The sequence below is a fragment of the Tarenaya hassleriana genome, unplaced genomic scaffold (assembly GCF_000463585.1).
Source record: "Tarenaya hassleriana unplaced genomic scaffold, ASM46358v1 Cleome14, whole genome shotgun sequence".
NCBI classification, from domain to species: domain Eukaryota; kingdom Viridiplantae; phylum Streptophyta; class Magnoliopsida; order Brassicales; family Cleomaceae; genus Tarenaya; species Tarenaya hassleriana.
In genome coordinates this window covers 2697140-2717370 of record NW_010964598.1, presented here as the reverse complement: position 1 = coordinate 2717370, position 20231 = coordinate 2697140, and the positions used below count along the sequence as shown (strand labels likewise).

At 40.2% G+C, this 20231-nt stretch overlaps 3 protein-coding genes across 3 annotated transcripts; all 3 read right to left on the bottom strand.

Moving 5' to 3' along the window:
- Window positions 1-6446: 6446 nt before the first annotated feature.
- Window positions 6447-7208, bottom strand: LOC109116475. Its single transcript, XM_019201956.1, has one exon. It carries the CDS (start codon window positions 7143-7145, stop codon window positions 6579-6581), a length of 567 nt encoding a protein of 188 aa, XP_019057501.1. The 5' UTR covers window positions 7146-7208; the 3' UTR covers window positions 6447-6578.
- Window positions 7209-7335: 127 nt separating this feature from the next.
- LOC104808294 (probable rRNA-processing protein EBP2 homolog) lies at window positions 7336-9320 on the bottom strand. Its single transcript, XM_010533959.1, has 2 exons — window positions 9211-9320; window positions 7336-8410 (listed from the first exon to the last, which is right to left on the bottom strand). The coding sequence occupies exon 2, from the start codon at window positions 8408-8410 to the stop codon at window positions 7544-7546; it is 867 nt and encodes a 288-aa protein (XP_010532261.1). The 5' UTR covers window positions 9211-9320; the 3' UTR covers window positions 7336-7543.
- A 994-nt stretch (window positions 9321-10314) lies between these two features.
- On the bottom strand, window positions 10315-13216 carry LOC104808290 (peptidyl-prolyl cis-trans isomerase FKBP53). Its single transcript, XM_010533957.2, has 10 exons — window positions 13101-13216; window positions 12894-12967; window positions 12514-12752; window positions 12252-12397; window positions 11770-12058; window positions 11291-11690; window positions 11049-11136; window positions 10930-10971; window positions 10781-10829; window positions 10315-10580 (listed from the first exon to the last, which is right to left on the bottom strand). The coding sequence occupies exons 1-10, from the start codon at window positions 13111-13113 to the stop codon at window positions 10499-10501; spliced, it is 1422 nt and encodes a 473-aa protein (XP_010532259.1). The 5' UTR covers window positions 13114-13216; the 3' UTR covers window positions 10315-10498.
- Window positions 13217-20231: the final 7015 nt, after the last annotated feature.

Below are 20231 nucleotides of genomic sequence, written 5' to 3'. Positions count from 1 at the left end.
ACCGGTTGAACTATCAATAGGTTGATAATGTTCGTATATGATTTGTTGGTACGGACGACACGTCATCTTAGGGAAGAAGTGATCGTCGATATGCTTGATTATCGTGTCTTAACACGCTACGTGCGTGCATGGGAAAATCAGTTAGGGTATGGTCATCACTGCATGTCGTTTTTTTTAATCGTTTCGAGTTATGTCTTGAAAAAGCAAGCATTAATTGTTGTGTCGAATTCGTTGTTCGACCCTCGATCTATTTTTGTGTTTTATCAAATGAGAGGCAAAACATAATCTTGAAGCCATTTTCAAGTGATCCAATCATAGAAACGAAATCATCCTTTGAAATAAGGTTGCATGCATTTTATTAGAAAATATGAAGAGTTTCAATTCATATAAAATTTAGATATCAGTGTGTTTTATATTAGGAATTGTATTGAAAAAAATACATTGTATATTTAAATTCATTCGAATCGTAAATAATACACAACATATTATTGCACAAATCATGGTACATTTCATTAGGTATTCTGTTTCTATTAATTTCTTGTTTTATTGTCTTAATTTCACTAACACCTCGCAAATGATATCATGGAGTTCATAACCTTGAAGGCGCTATGAATCATTGAAAATTTGAGTTTCAAATTATTATCTAATTCTTTCAACATGTGTGAGGTAAATAAATATGCCCATCATCTCATCTATATATTTTTCTCATTAGAAAAATCCAATGAAATGTTTGTTTGTCGAGTTAAGAATTGATGGACCACATTTTTTTATTTCGCTTTTGACTTTTTAAAAATATTGGACTGATCTTTTATTAATGATACATTTTCTCCCCTTTTTTCTTCTTATTTCAATCAAGCGGCTAAACCACTAAAATATTTATTTCGTAAAACACAAAGCTCTAGTACATTGTGTGTACCACAACCAACATAAATTGACTAAAAATGACAGTTTAATTGGGTATAAATTTTAATATAATTGATTTGAACTAGCTGACATTATATGAAAAATATCTTCATTTTCTATTTTTACTTCAATATATACCCTTCTCTATCTGTGACCATGTGATGTTAATCAATCTGGAGGAAATCAACGGAAAAACGAGAATGAAATCGAACCGAGGGACCTGATATCTCTTCAAGGCGTGTAGACACTTTTCTAAAACCGTTATTTCGTCCGTTACAAGCAAGGACTACCGGAATACGATTCTGAGATACAATGAAGATAAATATATTCTAGAATTGCTCGTTCAAGAACGCACAGACAAGGAAACGTGAAAAAGAAGATGAACAAAAGCTTTCCGAGAGTTTTTGCAAGAAACTTCCGAAAGTGCTCTCAAAATCTCTCAAAAATCGAATTAATCTCGTACCCAACTTATTCAGACGTCTTTAGTATATAAATACTAAAGAACATCATCAAAAGTTGCAAAATCTGCAGTTATTACGCGAAGAATCGCATCAGTTCGTATATAACTGACATGGTCCGAGTTACACTTGACACAACACGAAGTACTTCTCACAGACTTTTGACTCAGATCGAGTTCCACCTGATACGGGCCGTGTCAAATTTCTGTGCAACACGAGTTTTTCCTCAGAAAATCAACAGGTCCGTGTTACATTTCTGTAGAGGAAATTTCGTTTTCGTCATGTAGACTGAGTTCTACTTCACTCGGGTTGAGGTATATCTCACCCCGAACCGAACAACTTTACTGCCAAACACATATGTGTTTCACCGATCCATATTATATCATTTACGAACATTTAACTCCTCCACCATATTCGTAATACATATAACTATGAATCTCTTGAGAGATTATTATTAAACCCCATTCATTTACTCTAAAATTACAACAATCCTCCATCATTTTAGAGTAAAATATGCAATGGACAATCAAGCAATTAATCATTCATCTTCACAATTCTGCGCATAAATGAAAGTGTCTTTATGATTGAACTTCCACTTAGTGTAATATACAACAATAGACTCGAATTCCGTAGGTGTCGATAACGATTGAACCTACGTAATCCTGTTGAGCTACCAAGTATACACACACACAGAATCAATAGATTTCCTTGTATATCTTGACACTATATCGGCCACGTGTCCATATCCCCTTCACAAGCACATAGATGTCGAGCCACCAACATCTTGAAGCGGCCACACTTCATGCTCGCATAGGTGAATTCTTTCAAATCGTGCTCTGCAACAAAGCACTTTGTCAAAGAATTCATTAAGTATAAAACAACCTCTTTACGTTGCAAACCAATATGCTTACCTCGGGATGATTTACTTCTAAGCATCTACAACCACATATTAGAGGATTTAACTCATTGAACTCAAGATCTAACGTTGTATTAGACGTTGAGTTGAGATTCCTCTAATTGTGATTTAATCAATAGGCCCAAGACCCATCCCTATAGTCATTTTGTGCAGCATGTCCTTCGACAAACTCTTGGTAAGAGCATCATCCAAGTTTTGTTTTGTACGCACAAAATCCACCACTATGGCCCCGTCTTTTATAAGACCATTCACATAGCTATGTCGTAAACCAATATGTCTAGACTTTCCATTATACACATGGCTATATGCCTTAGCCAAAGTCGATGCGCTATCACAATGTATTGTGATAGGCGATACCGGTTTAGGCCATAATGGTATCTCAAATACCAGATTCCTTAGCCATTCTGCTTCTTTTCCCGCAGAAGCTAAGACAATGAATTCTGACGCCATCGTCGAATCCGAAATGCAAGTTTGTTTCTTGGAGGCCCAAAAAATCGCAGCTCCACCTAGTAGGTACAACCAACCACTCACCGAGGCATGATCCTCTTCACTAGAGTTCCAACTCGCATCCGTATATCCTTCTAACACCGAAGGTTGACCCGTGTAGCGAAGACCGTGATTTATGGTATGCTTCAAGTATCGAAATACTCTCCGTACAGCATGCCAATGATGTACGCTCGGGTTACTAGTGTACCTACTCAACTTACTAACCGTGTATGCTATGTCGGGTCTAGTACTAGTCATAACATACATTAAACATCCAATGACACTAGCATATTCAAGTTGAGACACTGGTTCCCCTTTGTTTGCTACTAATTTAGCATTACAATCCATCGGTGTAGAAACTGGAGTACTATCGTAGAGATCAAAACGTTTTAACACTTTCTCAATATAGTGTGATTGAGATAGTGAAATCGTACCGTGATCTCTCATTATCCTAATTCCAAGGATAACATCTGCTTCTCCTAGATCTTTCATCGAAAACTTCGATGACAAGAAATCTTTTGTTTTCTTGACTTGCTCTAATTCCGTACCGAATATGAGCATGTCATCCACGTATAAGCAAATAATAACCCCATGACCATTCTCTTCAAACTTGCTATATACGCATTTGTCTGATTGATTCAGACTAAACCCGTTAGCTAATATCACCTCATCAAACTTTTGATGCCATTGTTTGGGTGCTTGCTTTAACCCGTACAGTGATTTGACTAACTTGCACACTTTGTGTGCTTGATCCGATAAGAGAAAACCTTCTGGTTGCTTCATATACACCTCCTCTTCAAGATCACCATTTAAGAATGTCGTCTTGACATCCATTTGGTGAATTACAAGATTTTTGATCGAAGCAAGAGCGATCAATAATCTTATCGTAGCTATTCTAGCTACCGGTGCATATGTATCGAAATAATCGATACCTTGTTTTTGTCTAAAGCCCTGAGCTACTAGACGAGCCTTGAACTTATCAATAGTTCCATCGACTCTCATCTTCTTCTTGAAGATCCACTTGCAACCAATCGGTTTACAACCTGGAGGAGGATCTACTAAGATCCAAGTGTTGTTGCTCATGATAGAGTCCATCTCATCATTTATCGCTTCGCGACATCTTGCGATCTCATCACCTCATCATACGTCCAAGGATCTCCCTCGATATTATATGTATAAGCGAGCTGAGTCACGATTGACTCATTAGTACCTTCCACCAGGTACATCTGAAAGTCCGGACCATAGGATTTTGCTTTCCTAATACGTTTAGCTCTACGAGGTTCACTTGGTCCATCCTCTTGATCGATTGTGCGATCACTCAAACTAGGTACAGAACTAGGTGGTTTATCCACCGAAGAAAATCGACTTTCGTCGAACAATGCATCTCTCGACTCAATGACCGTGTGAACGGCTATGTAGTCATTTGGTTCTATGGCTTTGCTATGTAAAGCATAACCTATGAAGATACACTCAATTCCTCTATCTCCCAAAGTTTTTCGCTTTGGTTCCGGGACCTTCGCTATCGCCCGACATCCCCAAACCCGAAAATAATTCAGATTCGGTTTCCACTTGTACCAAAGTTCATATGGGGTTACCTTGTTCCTTTTTTATGGAACTCGGTTCAGAATATAGCAAGCCGTAAGCATTGCTTCACCCCAAAATCTCTCACTTAATCTCGAATATGAAAGCATGGAATTAACCATTTCTTTCAAGACCCTATTTTTTCTTTCCGCTATACCGTTCTGTTGCGGTGTGTAAGGTGCAGTAGTCTCATGAATCACTCCTACGGATTCAAAATACGTAGGATCATAGTATTCCCCTCCTCTATCGGTCCTAAACTTCTTTAGTTTAACCCCGAGTTGTAACTCAACCTCGGATTTATACGCTCTAAACCTATCAAGACCTTCGTCCTTTGAATGCAACAAAAACACGTAGCAAAACCGAGTAGCATCTTCTATGAATGTAACTACGTACTTCTTATTTCCTAAGGACGGTGTATTATGCAAGTCAAATAGATCACTATGTACTAGTTCTAACATTTCCGAACTCCGTTCTATGCTAGAAAAAGAATGACTGGTTATTTTTGTTTTCATGCATGTAATACATTTTTCATCATTCAACGTGCATGGTGGAATTAAATTTATTTTCTACATAAGATTAACACGTCTATGTGTTGATATACATCAAATAGTTCGTCGGACATACCGTTCAGAATGTGACCGCAACACACGTAGTTGTCGTTGTCCCATTTGTTCCGTATACATGCCTGCGCCAAACTTTCTTCTTCGGTCTCTTCTGGTCTAGGTGTACTGATGACGTAGACGACATTCAGCGTCGTCAACAAGAAGTGCATCTTCTTCTGCCACCGCCTGAAGCCCACGCCCTCGAACTTGTCGAGTTTGTGAAAGTTTATAGCCAAATCCCTCACAGAAGATGTCATCCTCGAGTGGATAACGGTTTTAGATTGTTAATCAATCTGGAAGAAATCAACGGAAAAACGAGAATGAAATCGAACCGAGGGACCGAATATCTCTTCAAGGCGTGTAGACACTTTCCTAAAATCATTATTCCGTCCGTTACGAGCAAGGACTACAGGAATACGATTATGAGATACAATGAAGAGAAATACGTTCTAGAATTGCTCGTTCAAGAACGCACAGACAAGGAAACGTGAAAAAGAAGATGAACAAAAGCTTTCGGAGACTTTTTGCAAGAAACTTCCGAAAGTGCTCTCAAAATCTCTCAAAAATCGAATTAATCTCGTACCCAACTTATTCAGACGTCTTTAGTATATAAATACCAAAGAACATCACCAAAAGTTGTAAAATCTGCAGTTATTACGCGAAGAATCGCATCAGTTCATATATAACTGACATGGTCCGAGTTACACTTGACACAACACGAAATACTTCTCACAGACTTTTGACTCAGATCGAGTTCCACCTGACACGGGACGTGTCAAATTTCTGTGCAACACGAGTTTTTTCTCAGGAAATCAATACGGTCCGAGTTATATTTCTGTAGAGGAAATTTCGTTTTCGTCATGTAGACTCAGTTCTACTTCACTCGGGTTGAGGTATATCTCACCCCGAACCGAACAACTTTACTGCCAAACACATATGTGTTTCACCGATCCATATTATATCATTTACGAACATTTAACTCCTCCACCATATCCGTAATACATATAACTATGAATCTCTTGAGAGATTATTATTAAACCCCATTCATTTACTCTAAAATTACAACATGTGATCCATGTGACCAGAAATTTAATCTTGATCATATTGGTTATAACATTGAATTTATAAATTTTTTATCAAATGATTAGTGAGAGACTTGCCACACCAAACTGGGTTTTTTCTTAATCAAAAAACAAATTTTTCGAGTTTGCAAAAAAAAAAGAAAAAAAGAAAAAGAAGAGATGCAAAAGCATGGTTATCTCAAGACTCATATGGTTTGCATGTTTTAATACCCCTACTCCCACTTTGCTTGACCGCTCAGACGTACGTAGCCATTAATGTATGTTGGATATGTCATCATCATCATCACCATTATTATTAATTATTATGATGTTGATTTGGGAATCTTTTAGTTGGAGAGAACAACCCATGTCGGAATATCAGTTGGGAAAGAGATATGCAACTGAACTAAGAACAATGTTGCTGTTTGCTGTTTGAGAGTAATGCCGCCTTAGGGGTTGGGTACCAAATTGCTTACAAAACAAAAACAAATCTCAGGATTGAAGAAAACAATTACATTTTTCGGGATTCGATCACAATCAAGAATCGGGTCCATTAGGCAAAAGGGTAAAGTCAAGCCGTCGAATTCTCCCATTTCCATTGGCTGTTAACTTTATCGATGAACTCTTCCACTCTTCTTCGAAGTGTTGCGTCCATCTCATCATCCACGCCTTTCGACGACACTGGTTGAAATGTCAGCTCACTAGTTGTCACTATCATCCTCCTCCTCCTCTGTTCATCTCCGGTTTCCATTGCTTTAGAGACTGGACTTGACCCCTCAATCTCTAAACCCGGTCTCCATTGAGAGGTTTTTGCCCGGAAACCGGGTTTGGATGAGAGACTTTCCTGGTATGTTCTCTTCTGTTCCTTACCTTCATCACCCGTTTCAATGGCCTTACAGACCGGATTTGAGCCCTCAATCTCTAAACCCGGTTTCCATTGAGAGGGTTCTGCCCCGAAACCGGGTTTGGAGGAGAGAGTTGACCGGGATGTCACCTCGGGCCGAAACTTCGAACCGGATAATGGGTCGAGTTTGGAGTTGGCCATGAGGATCAAGAAGATGATGAGGTTGCAGAAAAAGAACATGAAGAGAGAATTTGAAGCAATCTTGTGAATGAACTCGAGAGCACACTCTATCATGGTTGAATAGAAGAAGACGCACAAAACAGAGAACGAAAGATGCAATGATAGTTCTGAGGAAAGAGACAGATAACAGACCTTTATATATATATATAGAGAGAGAGAGTAATAATACAATGCACACCTTAATGAATAAGTAGTAGTTGAAAAGGACTAATGAGAGATAAGAGTCGTAATCTTCTGCTTAATTAAAAAAAAAATACTAATCGGATAATTATAGGGAAACAAAACTTTTTCGCCAGCTAAAATCTGGTCTTTGATAATTCAATTTCAAGTAATCATTAAGAAACCCTTCACTCCAAGGACAGGGTTTTACATAACCTGCTAAAGTGCCGAATGAAAACATGATTCAAGACATTTTGATGATCAAACCTGGAAACCATGGACTGAAACTCCGTTCATCTCCTCTGTTTCTTGTTTGCTTTTGCCTTTCCTCCTCCGAAACTTTTGATATCGTTGGTTGTGTCTGCAGTGTTCTGCTTTTGCATCCCCTTTCTGCCTCCAAATCCAAACTTGGAATTTCGAAACTCCCGTTTCTTACCGTTCTTCCCTTGCCTGCCCTTTCCACCCGATCTATCCCCCGGGGACACACCCGGCCTTTTCTTACCAGACCTCTCGAAGCCTTTGCCATTTTCGAAATCCAAGTCGAGCTCACCCTCTTTATCGGCAAAGCCACTCTGTTGCCTCTGTTTCCTCCATTTCTTGACAGACTCAATATCTTCCTTCTTCTGCTTGGCCCTTTCCTTCAGCTTCTGAGCTTGTATTTCCTTGGCCAATCTCTTGTTCTCCCTTGCCTTCCTCCTCTCTTCCGCCTCCTCGATCTCTTTCTTCTCGTGCAGAAGACGAGCCTTCACTTTCTCCATGTGGGTATCTGATTTCACCATCTCAGCATAATAATCAGATGGCCTGAGGAAAGGCAAGCCCATCCCCTGAAGTTTGTCAAAAGCATGTCTTGTCCCTTCAAGGGCTTGGGTGTAGAAAGCAAGCTCCCTCGCAAGGTCATCATTTACATCCACCTCTTGTCCCTGATCGATGTCAACTGTCAACTTATGAATCCAGTCTACGTTCTCCGGCCAGCTCATGTCTTGAAGTTTATCGAGGAGCCCATCTCTGTTATAAACAGCATTCTTTGAAGGCTCGGACAACTTCACGGTCATCTCTTCCTCAGAGTCCGAATCTGACTGTGACTCCGCTTCAGAGTCAGATGCTTCCTCCTCAAGCATGTTTATCTCATCGTCTTCCACAAGATCCTCACTAAAAGCCATCTGTCCCAAATTCAATAAAAAAAACAATCCTTATTCAGAACCAAGACAGTAAACACGTGAACCCAGACTATTATTTCACACAAAACCAAGCCAAAAAACAGTTTAAGGATGCGATATCCGTTGTATGCTTTGCCCTGTCTGGATTATATATCGATACCAATATCTGATCGAATTCACTCCAAGACCTACTGATACGATAACTCTGAATGAAGATTGGCGTATATTCATTTATTAATATATGCACGGTTTATGACAACATAGATGCTAAATAATACATAGAAAGCCTTTAGGTGTAAAGAGCAGAAGCCAAATTCTGCAGAAAGTAAAATCAAGAACAATTATTTCCATTATAGATGCTTCCAGCAATTCAGCTCAGTGACTATCTAAATCAGAGAGGTAAACCTATACAGAATTCCTAAACGACCATGAAAGTGCAAGCTTTCGCTAGATGAAGGAAATCCAAACCAGTTAATGTAAGTATAAGAACACAAACAAAGAGGGAACAATCATCGAAGTAGGACTAAGATAAACATCAAACCTAAAGGGGGGGGGGAACTCGGAAGAAACAAAATCCTCCCCTCCTTTCCTCTCTTTCTGCTTCTTCTTCTTTTTGTTCTTCTTTTCACTGGAACAGATTTAGGGAAACAACTATAAACCTTTAAACGGTGAAATGAAAAGGATACATCGAAACCCTACAGTTCAAAAATGATGCACACCGACAACAAAATTGACGTCTGAAATCAACCAAACAACAGAAAAATCAACTGAGACAAAACATGCAGAGACCGAATCGAGAGTACCTATGAGCGTGTATGGAACAACGACAGAGGCGAAGAAAAACGAGAGAACAGTAGAAGGAAATCACACTTTTGAGAGGCGGTGGCCGGATTAAAACCCTCTGCAAAACCCTAATTTCAGAGCAAGCAAGCAAGAGGGGAAGAAATCTACCTTTACATGAAAGGCTCTCACACAAATTGGGCTGAGAATATTTGGGCCTATTATTGGGCTTTTCAGCGAGTTGTTAGTATCGACCAATCGGCCCATATGCACGCTTCATTACCAAACTACTGAAAAAAATTATGATGTGCAAAGTGCAAACTCTATTAAAAAAAAATCGAGTTTTGTAAATTATGTTTGTCCATAATCATTAATCATTACCAAATTATTATTTTTTTCAAAAAATATTTATTTATACTATTGCCTCTTTTATCTTTCTCATTAGTATATGTATTCAACTAACATCAAAACTACCCAAGAGGCGTTAGAGGAGTGGTGAAGTTCATGTTCGAGCCGTGGGTTGGGGAAGAGAATGTTACCGCTAAATTTCTTAAATAACAAAAAAAATAAAATAACATCAAAGCCTCAAAACCTCTTCAATTCGGATATCAAATCCTAACGAGATCATATTCTAAACATGGTGCTGCTATCACTTTGCATTATTTGGGATGAGTATATATATTTGTAACACCTTGGCATGATTTGGTTGGATTTAAGATTATTTGATAGAATAAAATAATATATTTGTCATGTGGGAATAGGATATTTCTTCTACTAATCATGTCGCAGTCTACCATGTTACATTATGTCATGTTAAACATTTTATCATTCTTACAATGAAAAGAATTATATGAATGAAATATCCTTCAAAACCAATGTTTTTTTAAATTAAACGCGTGGGAAAACGTAAAATAAATAGAAAGAAGAAATGTATTTGTGAGAAAAATCAATGATTTTTCCAAAACTTTTTATTCGGAAGTAACTAACAAATCAAAATCAAAATCAAAATATTGTTTATACGAATCCAAATCAGTAACAGAAGAAAAAAAAAATCGGATTATTTTATATTTTGGATTAAATTTTAAGTTTATTTAATTATAAAAAAATAGTATCAAACATAACTAAAATAGAATTTTAAAAATTGGTTTTAAAATGTTGGGCAGGATACAAAACTTCATGCAAAAAATTAATAATACCCGGGAGCTGTCTCGTTTTTAGTTTTAAATGGCAAATAGACATTTCTGAACATCAAAATGACAGAACCCTTTTTTTTCTTGTTGCCTTGTCTTGAAGTTCCAAGAAGAGAGGAGATCAGTTGACATTGATGAGTTCAACATCAAAGACAAGCCAAGCGTTTGGAGGGATCTGCCCACCAGCACCTTTGTGGCCGTACCTGATGCACAACCATTCTAATATCAGACTTGGGATCCATCCAAATCCCTAAAACCAATCTCGGGTTTCAAGATTTATCAGCAGTTGATTTGATGCTATAAGAAAATGCCCCTTTTCCGGGGTCTTTTCTCTCTGCCCTTAATCAAAGCTTAAATATCACAATCAAGAAAACCAATCCCAAAACAAAGATAAAGCAATTACCCCATTGATGGAGGAATTGTAAGCCTTCTTTTGTCCCCCACACGCATGCCTGAGATAAGGATCATCAGAAAAGGCTCGAGATGATAAACAATGGTGACAGGTTTAACACGAAGTGAATGAAACCCCATAAAAGAATGAAGGTGAGTTACCGTTAACACCAACATCCCATCCCTTAATGACCTGGCCAACACCTGCACATAACACAAATCAAGAACCAATCTCATTCAAAGCTACTACGCTATCTCTAGTTTAAAATCACAATTCATACCTAGCCGGAACTTAAAGGGCGCTTTTCCGATGTTGGAATCGAAAATCTTGCCATTCTTCTGAAGCTTTCCTATGTACCGTACACTAACCTGCATTCAGATAGCCCAGAAAACAATACCTTCATTGCTTGAGATAAACATTATGATGCTAATGCATACTGATTATATTTTTCATTGCCCGACTTTTCTTGTAACATCTTAGTTCACATGATATTAAGTATGAGCATATCTACATGCGACCAACCTGTTTCCCCGGAGAAGCTCTCTTGCCATCAGGTTTGCCCATGACTAACTCTTCAACAATGAGGCCGTTAGGGTAAGTTCGAGTTTGGGATGACTTGGAGTTCTCTTGATTCCCCTCAGAGACAGAACCTAACTTTTGCTTATCTTGATTATTACCAGAAACGGTTTTATCTTCAGCTTCTTGATCCTTGTTCTTCTTTCTCTTCTTTTTCTTTTTCTTCTCAGAAGTGGTGTCCGGGCTCTTGGAGCTTTCATTCTTATCCGAAGAAACCTGGTGAGTTTCCTCGTTTTTGAGCTCATTTTCCTTTGGAGCTTGTTCAACGGCAGCCTCATTTGCCCCATTGGAGTTTTCCCCTCCTTTCCTCTCTTTCTGCTTCTTCTTCTTTTTGTTCTTCTTTTCACTGGAACAGATTTTAGAATTTAGAGACAACTTAAAAAAACCTAAAATATGCATCAACAAGATATCAAGTGGAAGAGTACCTTTCGATTTCACCACCATCTTGCCCAGCAGCTATGGCCTTCCGCTTTTTCTTGCTTGTTTGATCACTGTCATCTATCCCTTTCTTCTCATCTGTTTTATCAGCTTCTTCCTTGGAAACGGGAAAACCATCTTCATCTTCACTCTCCAGAACCGGAACCCGGGCGCTGCCTTTGACGATAATTTGTTTCTTCAGATTCTCGTCTTCACTAGACTGACACTTCTTCTTGGAACGTTTTGGCTGAACCTCTTTGGCAGGTTTCTCTTCATCTTCTATCTCCTCAATTACAACTGCAAGACAATGTCCATCAGCCTCATTCTAAACGGCGCCATAGAAAGAAAAATCCCACGTAACAATTGCTTTTTGTAAACACAAATGTAGAGGATGGCACAGATAAAATGCTTATGAACTTACACATCCGTCGCCATCTCAAAAGCTACAATCCAAGACCAAAGTAAAAATAGAAAAGATGCAACAAATTACCTCCACTATTGGGGACAGAGGACTGCTGATACATAGCAATATCATCGTCATCGTCGTCAATGAAGTCCTCTTCAGTATCATAGTCCCCTTCGCTGCCATATAAAGATGACTCATCCGAATCGGTCTCAGCAATGTCAATTCCATCTCTTATATTGTCGCAATGAAAACATCAAGAAATTACCAGACAGAAGATTAACAAAAAGAAAACTATTATTTGTTTAAGATAAGAGAAAACAAAAAAAAGAAAAGAAAGAAAGGATACGAATCATCTTCCTCCTGATCGGAGTCAAGCTCATACTCCTCAAAGTATCCAGACAGATGGATGCTCTTTTCACCGATCACCGAGAACTCAACTAACTCGTCATTGTCATCGAACACAAGGCTCAAAGGGCAGCATTCGATTGTGGATGGTAACAACGAACACAAGTAAATCGGGCTCTTGTCTCCTATCGAACACTGAAGCACAGTCTTTGTCTCGCCCGAGCCAAGGCCCAGAGTAGCCTGAAGGATTACAAACATAGAGCAAGTGTGTATCAACGATCCATTTCCCAAATAAATTTCGGGTACAAGGAATTTGCTCCACAGCTCGATTCAGATTACAAGGGAATCCAAACAAGAATCTGTTCAAGAGCAATGCAATACCTGGGTTACGTGAAGCTGCCCTCGTACATTGCATGGGTTATAAGGTTGAGGCTTCCCAGGTTTCACTTCAAGCCCTGCAAACGAGAAGAAAATATCAGACAAATCACGAACGCGTACCGAGAAAATCAAAGAGAGAAGAAAAATCAAACCCCACAGAACAAAAAATCAGGCAAAAGGATATTTTGTTAATGGATCAGAGAAACTAACCCCAGAAACCCATTTCGGCTCGAGAAACGACGCAATTCCGGAAGAGAAAAAAATGGCAGCTTGTCCTAAAACCCTAGTAGGGTTCTTCGCTTGCTTTGAGGGGGTTTTAAATTTTCGGCGACGAAATGCGAAGAGATTTGACTTTCCACCACCATTTCGTTGACGACGAAACCGTTACGTCACTAGGCCCAAATAGGCCCATTATCAACGTTTTCCCAAGGCCCAATAAGGGCCATGACCATGGCGATAGTTCTCCTGTGAAGAACGTGGAAAACCACCAAAAAGTCTTGGATATTTTTCTCATTTTTTAGATTCTCGTGCCATTTTCGCACTAGTTTAATTTTTCATATTGCCTCATTTTTATAGTTCAGGTTTGATTTTTTTTTTAATTTTTTAACTAATATTTTTAAAAAATTACCAATTTAAAGAAACTACCATCAAATTTATTTTAAAAAAAAATTAAACTAGCCAGAATTATTTGAACCATGCACATCTTTACCCTTTGGCTAGTATTAGTATTACCATTATTTAAACCGGAGCATTATATGTTTTATTTTCAATATACTAAAAACACTTCCACACCTACAATATAAAAATTTCCTTCTTCTAAAATATTCTATCAAATATGTATTTATCAAAATACCCTTACAATATAATTTTATATTTATTTTTTAATTAAAATAACCATTTTCTCTCCTCAAATCGAAAGTTTCTCTCTCTTCGTCCGTTTCTCTTTGAAATTGTTTTTTTTTGTTAAAGGTTGTTTGTTTTGATTTCCTAAAATTTTACAAAAAAATTGTTCCCACTCTCAGTGGTACCCTGAATTACATCGGAAGGTTGATGCAGCAAAAATTGACCATCAATTAAAGAAACCCATGAAAATTCTGCGACTCCTGAACATAATGAGTTAGAAATTGTTCCCTCCAAACCATCTTTGGAGTAGTTGATTTGCTACGCCCGAGTGTGTTTGGCGTATTCCCGCCATCCTCATCCTGAATGTTTTGTCCACAATCTTGAGTATGGCTGCAACATCCTTATAAGTGGAAGTATGTATCCTATCATTTCTTTCCCTCCATATAGAGTAGATGTAGATCTGCCAACTAATAATCGCTCCCCATTGCATATCCCTGCATGTCCAGTTTCTTAAGAGCCACATTTGAATGGACTCCCAAGTCAGAGAAGGCGGAAGACTTCCCCACCTGCCCAGAACTGTTCGACACAAGTCCTGTAATGCAGAGCACTGGAAGAAAAGATGATCCCTGCTCTCATTATCAATCCCGCAATAAATGCAAACCAGATCCGTTTGAATACCTCACACTGCCATTCGATCTCTTATCGGACAACGGTTAAGAGTAAACAACCAAGTAATAAAGGAGTGTTTAGGAGTTAAGAACCTGCACCATATTATTTTATGCCATGTCACTGCTTGAGTCTCTGGATTAATCAATTCCCAAACATGTTTGGAGACAAACAATTCACTCTGGTGGTTCCCAATTTTCCAGGATATCGTATCAGGCTGGTCGAACAAGATTTTATCCGCCAAAAAAATAGCTAGATTCAAAGCCTGCTCTGATCTAGGAGAAGGTAATGTCCATGAACCAGAGTCATAAATGTCTGCCACCTTTGCTTCCCTCCTAATTCCGAGAGCTTGAGGTCCCGCTGGTCCAAAGTATTCAATGAGCATTCCAAACGGCGTCCAGTTGTCATGCCATAACCAAGTGCTTTTTCCGTCTCCAATCTTGATCGAGATAATCTTTTTTGTTGTCTCTCTAGCTTTGAGTATTTTTCTAAACGTCCATGAGTGGCTGGGTTTGTTTGTAAGTGACCAAAATTGTCATTTTTGATGTAGCATCGCTTAATCCATGCAACCCAAAGAGAGCCACTTCGAAAGAATAGCATCCAGAGGAGTTAGTATTCCTACCTCATTCCACCATTGGATATTGCGCAGACCCAGGCCTCCAACACACTTCGGACTGCATACTTTCTCCCAAAACACCCTTGCTCCACCATGGTTTTCAATTGATCCTCGCCACAAAAATCTCGAGCTTAAGGAGTTGATTTCCTTTATGCATGCTTTCGGTAACACAAATGCCTGCAACCAAGAGCCAATCATTCCCGCTATAACAGTCTCCAATAGTTTTAATCTCCCCGCAAATGATAGTGTCTTGACTGTCCATGCTGAGAATCTAGTTTTCAGCCTATCCAGCAGAGGAAAGCAATCTGATAAACTCAGCTTCCTAGAAGCTAGCGGAACCCCCAGATATCTGAGTGGTAAATGCTTCTGTTTAATCCTCGACATTTGCTGCAGCTGTGATTTCTGCGCCTCTGTTAGACCTCCCAAGATCAAGCTACTTTTGCTAATGTTTATTTTCAATCCTGAGATCAGATAAAAGTTATGCAAAATTTTCAGTATGCCCTGGATCGATCTCGTCTCTCCATCTGTAAAAATCAATAAATCATCCGCAAAGCATAGATGAGTTATTTTCCCAGCTTTGCAACCCGGATGAAAGCCAAACTTCCCTGCCTCCGTCCCTCCTTAAGCATGAGCAAAAGTACATTCATTATGACAAAGAGATATGGTGACAGGGGGCAGCCTTGTCTCAACCCTCTTTCTCCTTTGAAAAAACCATACAATCCACCATTTATACTCACCGAGAAAGCTGGTGTAGTTATACAAACCTTGATTAGAGAGATGAAATGTTCTTCAATTCCCATGGCCTGCAATAATGTGATGATAAAATCCCATCTCAGAGAGTCGAAAGCCTTGGCGATATCTATTTTCAAAGTGGCCCGTTTTGAGATCTTCTTCCGATGGTAGTTCCTAACCAACTCATTTGCTAGGAGACAGTTTTCTGACATGAGAAGACCTTTGATGAAGGCCGATTGACTTGGCTCTATAAAGTCTGTTAGCAGTGGTTTGATCCGCTTGGCCAATAGCTTCGTGATTGTCTTATATATCAGGTTGCAGCAAGAGATCGGTCTGAATTCTTGTATCCTCTCTGCTCCTTGTATTTTTGGAATCAGACATATCATAGTGGAGTTGATAGATCTTGACAGATTCCCTGTAACTAAAAAGTTGGAAATACTGTTAGTGAGCTCGTCACCTATAGTTCCCCAGCTAGATTGGTAGAACTCCGCTGTGAATCCATCTGGCCCTGGCATCTTGTTCTTCGGCATTGTAAAGATAGCTTCTTTTATTTCCTCGTTTGAGAAAGGTCTGGTCATCTCTCTCAAGTTGTTTTCAGATGGCAATTGCTGATACATGGCTTTGATTTCGTCCAGGTGTGCAACTCGGGTCGTGTCCGGCCTTGCTCCTATGGTTTCAGTGAAGAATTTTATGGCTTCTTCAATGATCTCCTCTAACTTCTCCAGCTTGTTTCCTCCCTCGTCTATCAGGTGTGTGATGAAGTTCCTTGATCTTCTCGCCACCAAACTCCTAAAGAAAAATCTGTTGTTTTTGTCACCCGTATGAAGCCAGTGCACCCTCGACTTCTGCTTGAGGAATTCCTCCTAAAATTGGCCAGATGTTCCCACCTCTCCAGTAGCTCATGCTCAACCCGATATGTGTTTTCTGAGGGCTGCCGTAGTGCTTCTTCCTGCGCCAAAAGAAGATTATCGTGAGCTTCTTTCACTCGTTTGGTAATCTCACTATAGTTCTCATTGCAAAGTGTTTTAATCGGTATTTTCACTCTTCTCGGCTTCCTAGCGAAAGATTCAAGAATAGTTGCATTTCTCCCTGCCATTCTCCAGGCCGTTTGCACAGTTTGGGCATAGTTGGGATGTTTGGTGATGAAGTTAAAGAATTTGAAAGGCTTGGGTTTTTTGTCTAAGGGTCTTATGAGTCTTATGGTGCATGGACAATGGTCAGAGGGATGTGGGGGTTGAAATAGCGCAGAGCTATCCGGGAAGGTCAGACGCCATTGCTCGTTAGCAAGGGTTCGATCAAGCTTTTTAGCTATTGGGTTCAGGACTTGTTTGTTAGTCCAGGTAAAGGCTGGTCCTTGGTAAGGGAGATCATGGATATCAATGTAAGAGATGAGTTGGTTGAATCTTTTCATGGGGGGAGTTTGGTGGTTGAATGTCGATGATGAATGCTCGGAGGGGCGGATGATTTCATTGAAATCACCCCCAACTAACCAAGGTAGTCCTCTCGGTTCTATTATGGAGGAGTAGGTGTCTCGGAGTTGGCTCCATAACATCTCCCTTTCCCCCACCGTGTTCGGAGCATAGACTGTCGAAAATATGAAGGGCACTTATCCTTTGATAGACAGCTCCACCGTGATCTCGTAAGGAGTGGTTTTCAGTAATGAAGCTGTTGAAGGGTGTTGGAAAATGACCCAAATCCTTCCATTGTCGACCTCCGAGTAATTGTCAATTCTAGACCAGTTATCTTCTAAGCTCCCAAGTATGTTGTCAGCATTCACTTCCTTGACATGGGTTTCAAGAAAGGCTCCAAAATATAGCGGTTTGCTCTTCAAAAATTTCTGCACCGCTCTTTGTTTCCCCAGGTCATTTAGACCTCGTATATTCCAAAAAAAAAATCTTCCATAAAAAATAGGGCTTGATATTTTTTAGAGGAGACCCTTCCTCTTTTTAAAAGGAGAGGGAAGAATCTGCAAGCCGCCTAGAGGTGGTTGTTCTGAAGAAGTATTGGCTTTGGGGTTTGATATAACCATTAGGGCAGTTGATTGGCACGTATGGTGTTGGGTGGGGATAGTTAATTTGGTTGCTTGGAACGTGGTAGTTTGGTTTAGGTTGGTGTGGGTTTGGGAAGGTGGGGAAGAAGGGTTGGCCATCTGTGTTGTGATGTCTTGGTTAGGCCAGACATTTATATGGATGAGTCCATTTGGTTCGTTGTGAGGGTTAATGGCTGGGACTTGTGGAGTTGTATCCGTTGTATTCTCTTGCAGGTTTGTGACTTTCTCACCAGACATGTCTTCTTGATGTTGCTTCCTTGGTGGAATAATTGTCTCAGGTTCCTTTTTGCAATCCTTGGTGGCATGTCCAAACTCCCCACAACTCATACATTTTGGGGGTATCCATCGGTACAGGACTTTGATCGTGTGCACAAATCCATCCTCGGTTTCCACCTCCACATCAGGTGGTAAAGGTTCTCTGAGGTCAACTTCAACCTTGACATCAACGGAGTGAACAGTCTTGGGCGGTTTATATGCCTTAGGCTCTCCAACCGCTCCTGCAATGTAGCTAATACCATCTCTTGTCAAGAGGTGTAGTGGAACTTGTGACAGTTGAATCCAAAGCGGAGCCGCTTTTAGGGAGGGTGGTTCCCTAGCATATTCCACATTCCACCGCCTTACAAAGAAAGCATGGTTATCAACATGCCACAGCTCCTGCTCCAATACTGCCTCACGGATCCTGGCAGAAGGTATTTTGACCAAAATGGAAGTTGCAGACAAGGGATGGATTTCCACTCTTTGAGTTTTCCTCCACAAGAAGTTCAAGACTGCTCGAATTTTAGGCATTCTAGGCATACTTCCAAAGAAAGAGCAAACAACAAAGTCTTGATGTTGTAAAAGGCCTGCTGCAATTATCGAGTGTGGAATTTTGACCCTTTTCTTGCCCATTTCCGATATCTCAGCATCGCGAGCCGATGCAGGTCGTAGCTCAGCCCCTGTACTTTGGTGGCCCAGATGGACTTGGCAGCGGCATCCCTGAAGGATTTGGGGTTGTTTTGTGTAGGAACTCCTCCGGTTTTGGCGTCCGGAGTAAATTGCGGTTTCTGGGAGGTTTTTGATACATTCGAAGTGGGTGGCTCCTTTGTTTCTCCTTCCCGGGGAGGAGTGACATTTATATTGGCTATGGGTAGCTGTTCCGCAGAGGATCTAGCCACCGGGGTGGTTTGCCTGACCACAGGGGAAGGTAGGGGGAAAGTCAGAATCATAGGGGTTTGGTTTGGGGGGGCTTTGAGGAGACTCAGTCTGTGTTGGGGAAGCAATGAGGGTGTCATTTAGGGGGTACCGCTCCACTAGAGTTGGGCGGTGATGAAGAGAAATAGGCAGTTGAGGTTGCGGTTGGGTTTTTGGTTGTGGCTGACTGAGAGGGATCTGGCGCTTATCCCTCAGCCGGGAGGAGGAGCGGCGAAGGGGTGGTGGTGAGGTTGAGTCTCGGGATGAGGAGGAGCTCTTGTTGGGAGGTGGATTTGTGGATCTAGGGATCTTCGGGGGAAGTGTGTAGATCTGGTTTTGGGTTTGGTTTTGGGAGGTATGTGAATACAGTAATGGCTGTAGGAGTGGTGGTTCGTGAGGTGTGTCGGTGATGGCGGAGATGTTTGGGGGTTTTTGGTCTGGAGGTTTGGTAGGATGCGAAGGAGTGAGGTTCGGTGACTGGTTTCTGGGTCGGCCCATGACCGACGGGCAGATTCCAACCAGAGGTTGGAGCTGGGAGATCGGCGCTACTATCTCTCTCTCTACTCTCTCTCTCTCTCTATTATGTTTTTTTTTGTGACCTCGTTTAAACAGAAAATTGTTTTTTTTTCTCTTCAAAAATCCGGCGAAATCATATAAAATCTGTGCGAAATCAACGAGAAACTTGAAAATAGGTAAGATAGTGTCGAAATCTCGGTCTTTTTTTATGCATATCGATGGTTCTTTCATTTTTCGTTGTTTTTAGATTATCATTGTATCACGGATCACACAAGTCACTTGTCATGATAGTCAGATATGGGTCACAAAAATCATAATGTGCACACACTACTCATAGATCACAAATGTCACAATGTTCACAACAATTATACGGGTCACAATTGACACAGATTACGAATCACAAGGTGACATAGATTAGAAAGAAACCGACTGACTGTCCCAACACGTGAGCAATATCTAGTCTTGTACAAACCATAGCATATATCAAACTCCCCACTGCAGAGGCGTATGGAACTTGTCTCATGTCCTCCGTCTCTAAATTTGTACTCGGACTCTGTTGACTGCTCAATCTAAAGTGTGATGCAAGAGGTGAACTCACAACTTTAGATTTCTCCATATGAAACCGTTGAAGTACTTTCTCAATGTACTTCTCCTGTGACAGATACAACTGCTTGTTACTTCTGTCCCGAGCAATTCTTATCCTAAGAATCTGCTTCTCTTATCCCAAATCCTTCATAGCAAAGAACCG

Bases quoted from the DNA above. Each gene is read 5' to 3' on its own strand.
- LOC109116475 (XM_019201956.1), bottom strand. From the start codon at position 7,145: ATGATAGAGTGTGCTCTCGAGTTCATTCACAAGATTGCTTCAAATTCT.
- LOC104808294 (XM_010533959.1), bottom strand. From the start codon at position 8,410: ATGGCTTTTAGTGAGGATCTTGTGGAAGACGATGAGATAAACATGCTT.
- LOC104808290 (XM_010533957.2), bottom strand. The intron at 12,398-12,513 runs GTATCCTTTCTT...CGACAATATAAG, and splicing joins GATCAGGAGGAAGATGATTC to AGATGGAATTGACATTGCTG. The intron at 11,137-11,290 runs GTTGGTCGCATG...ATCTGAATGCAG, and splicing joins GAGCTTCTCCGGGGAAACAG to GTTAGTGTACGGTACATAGG.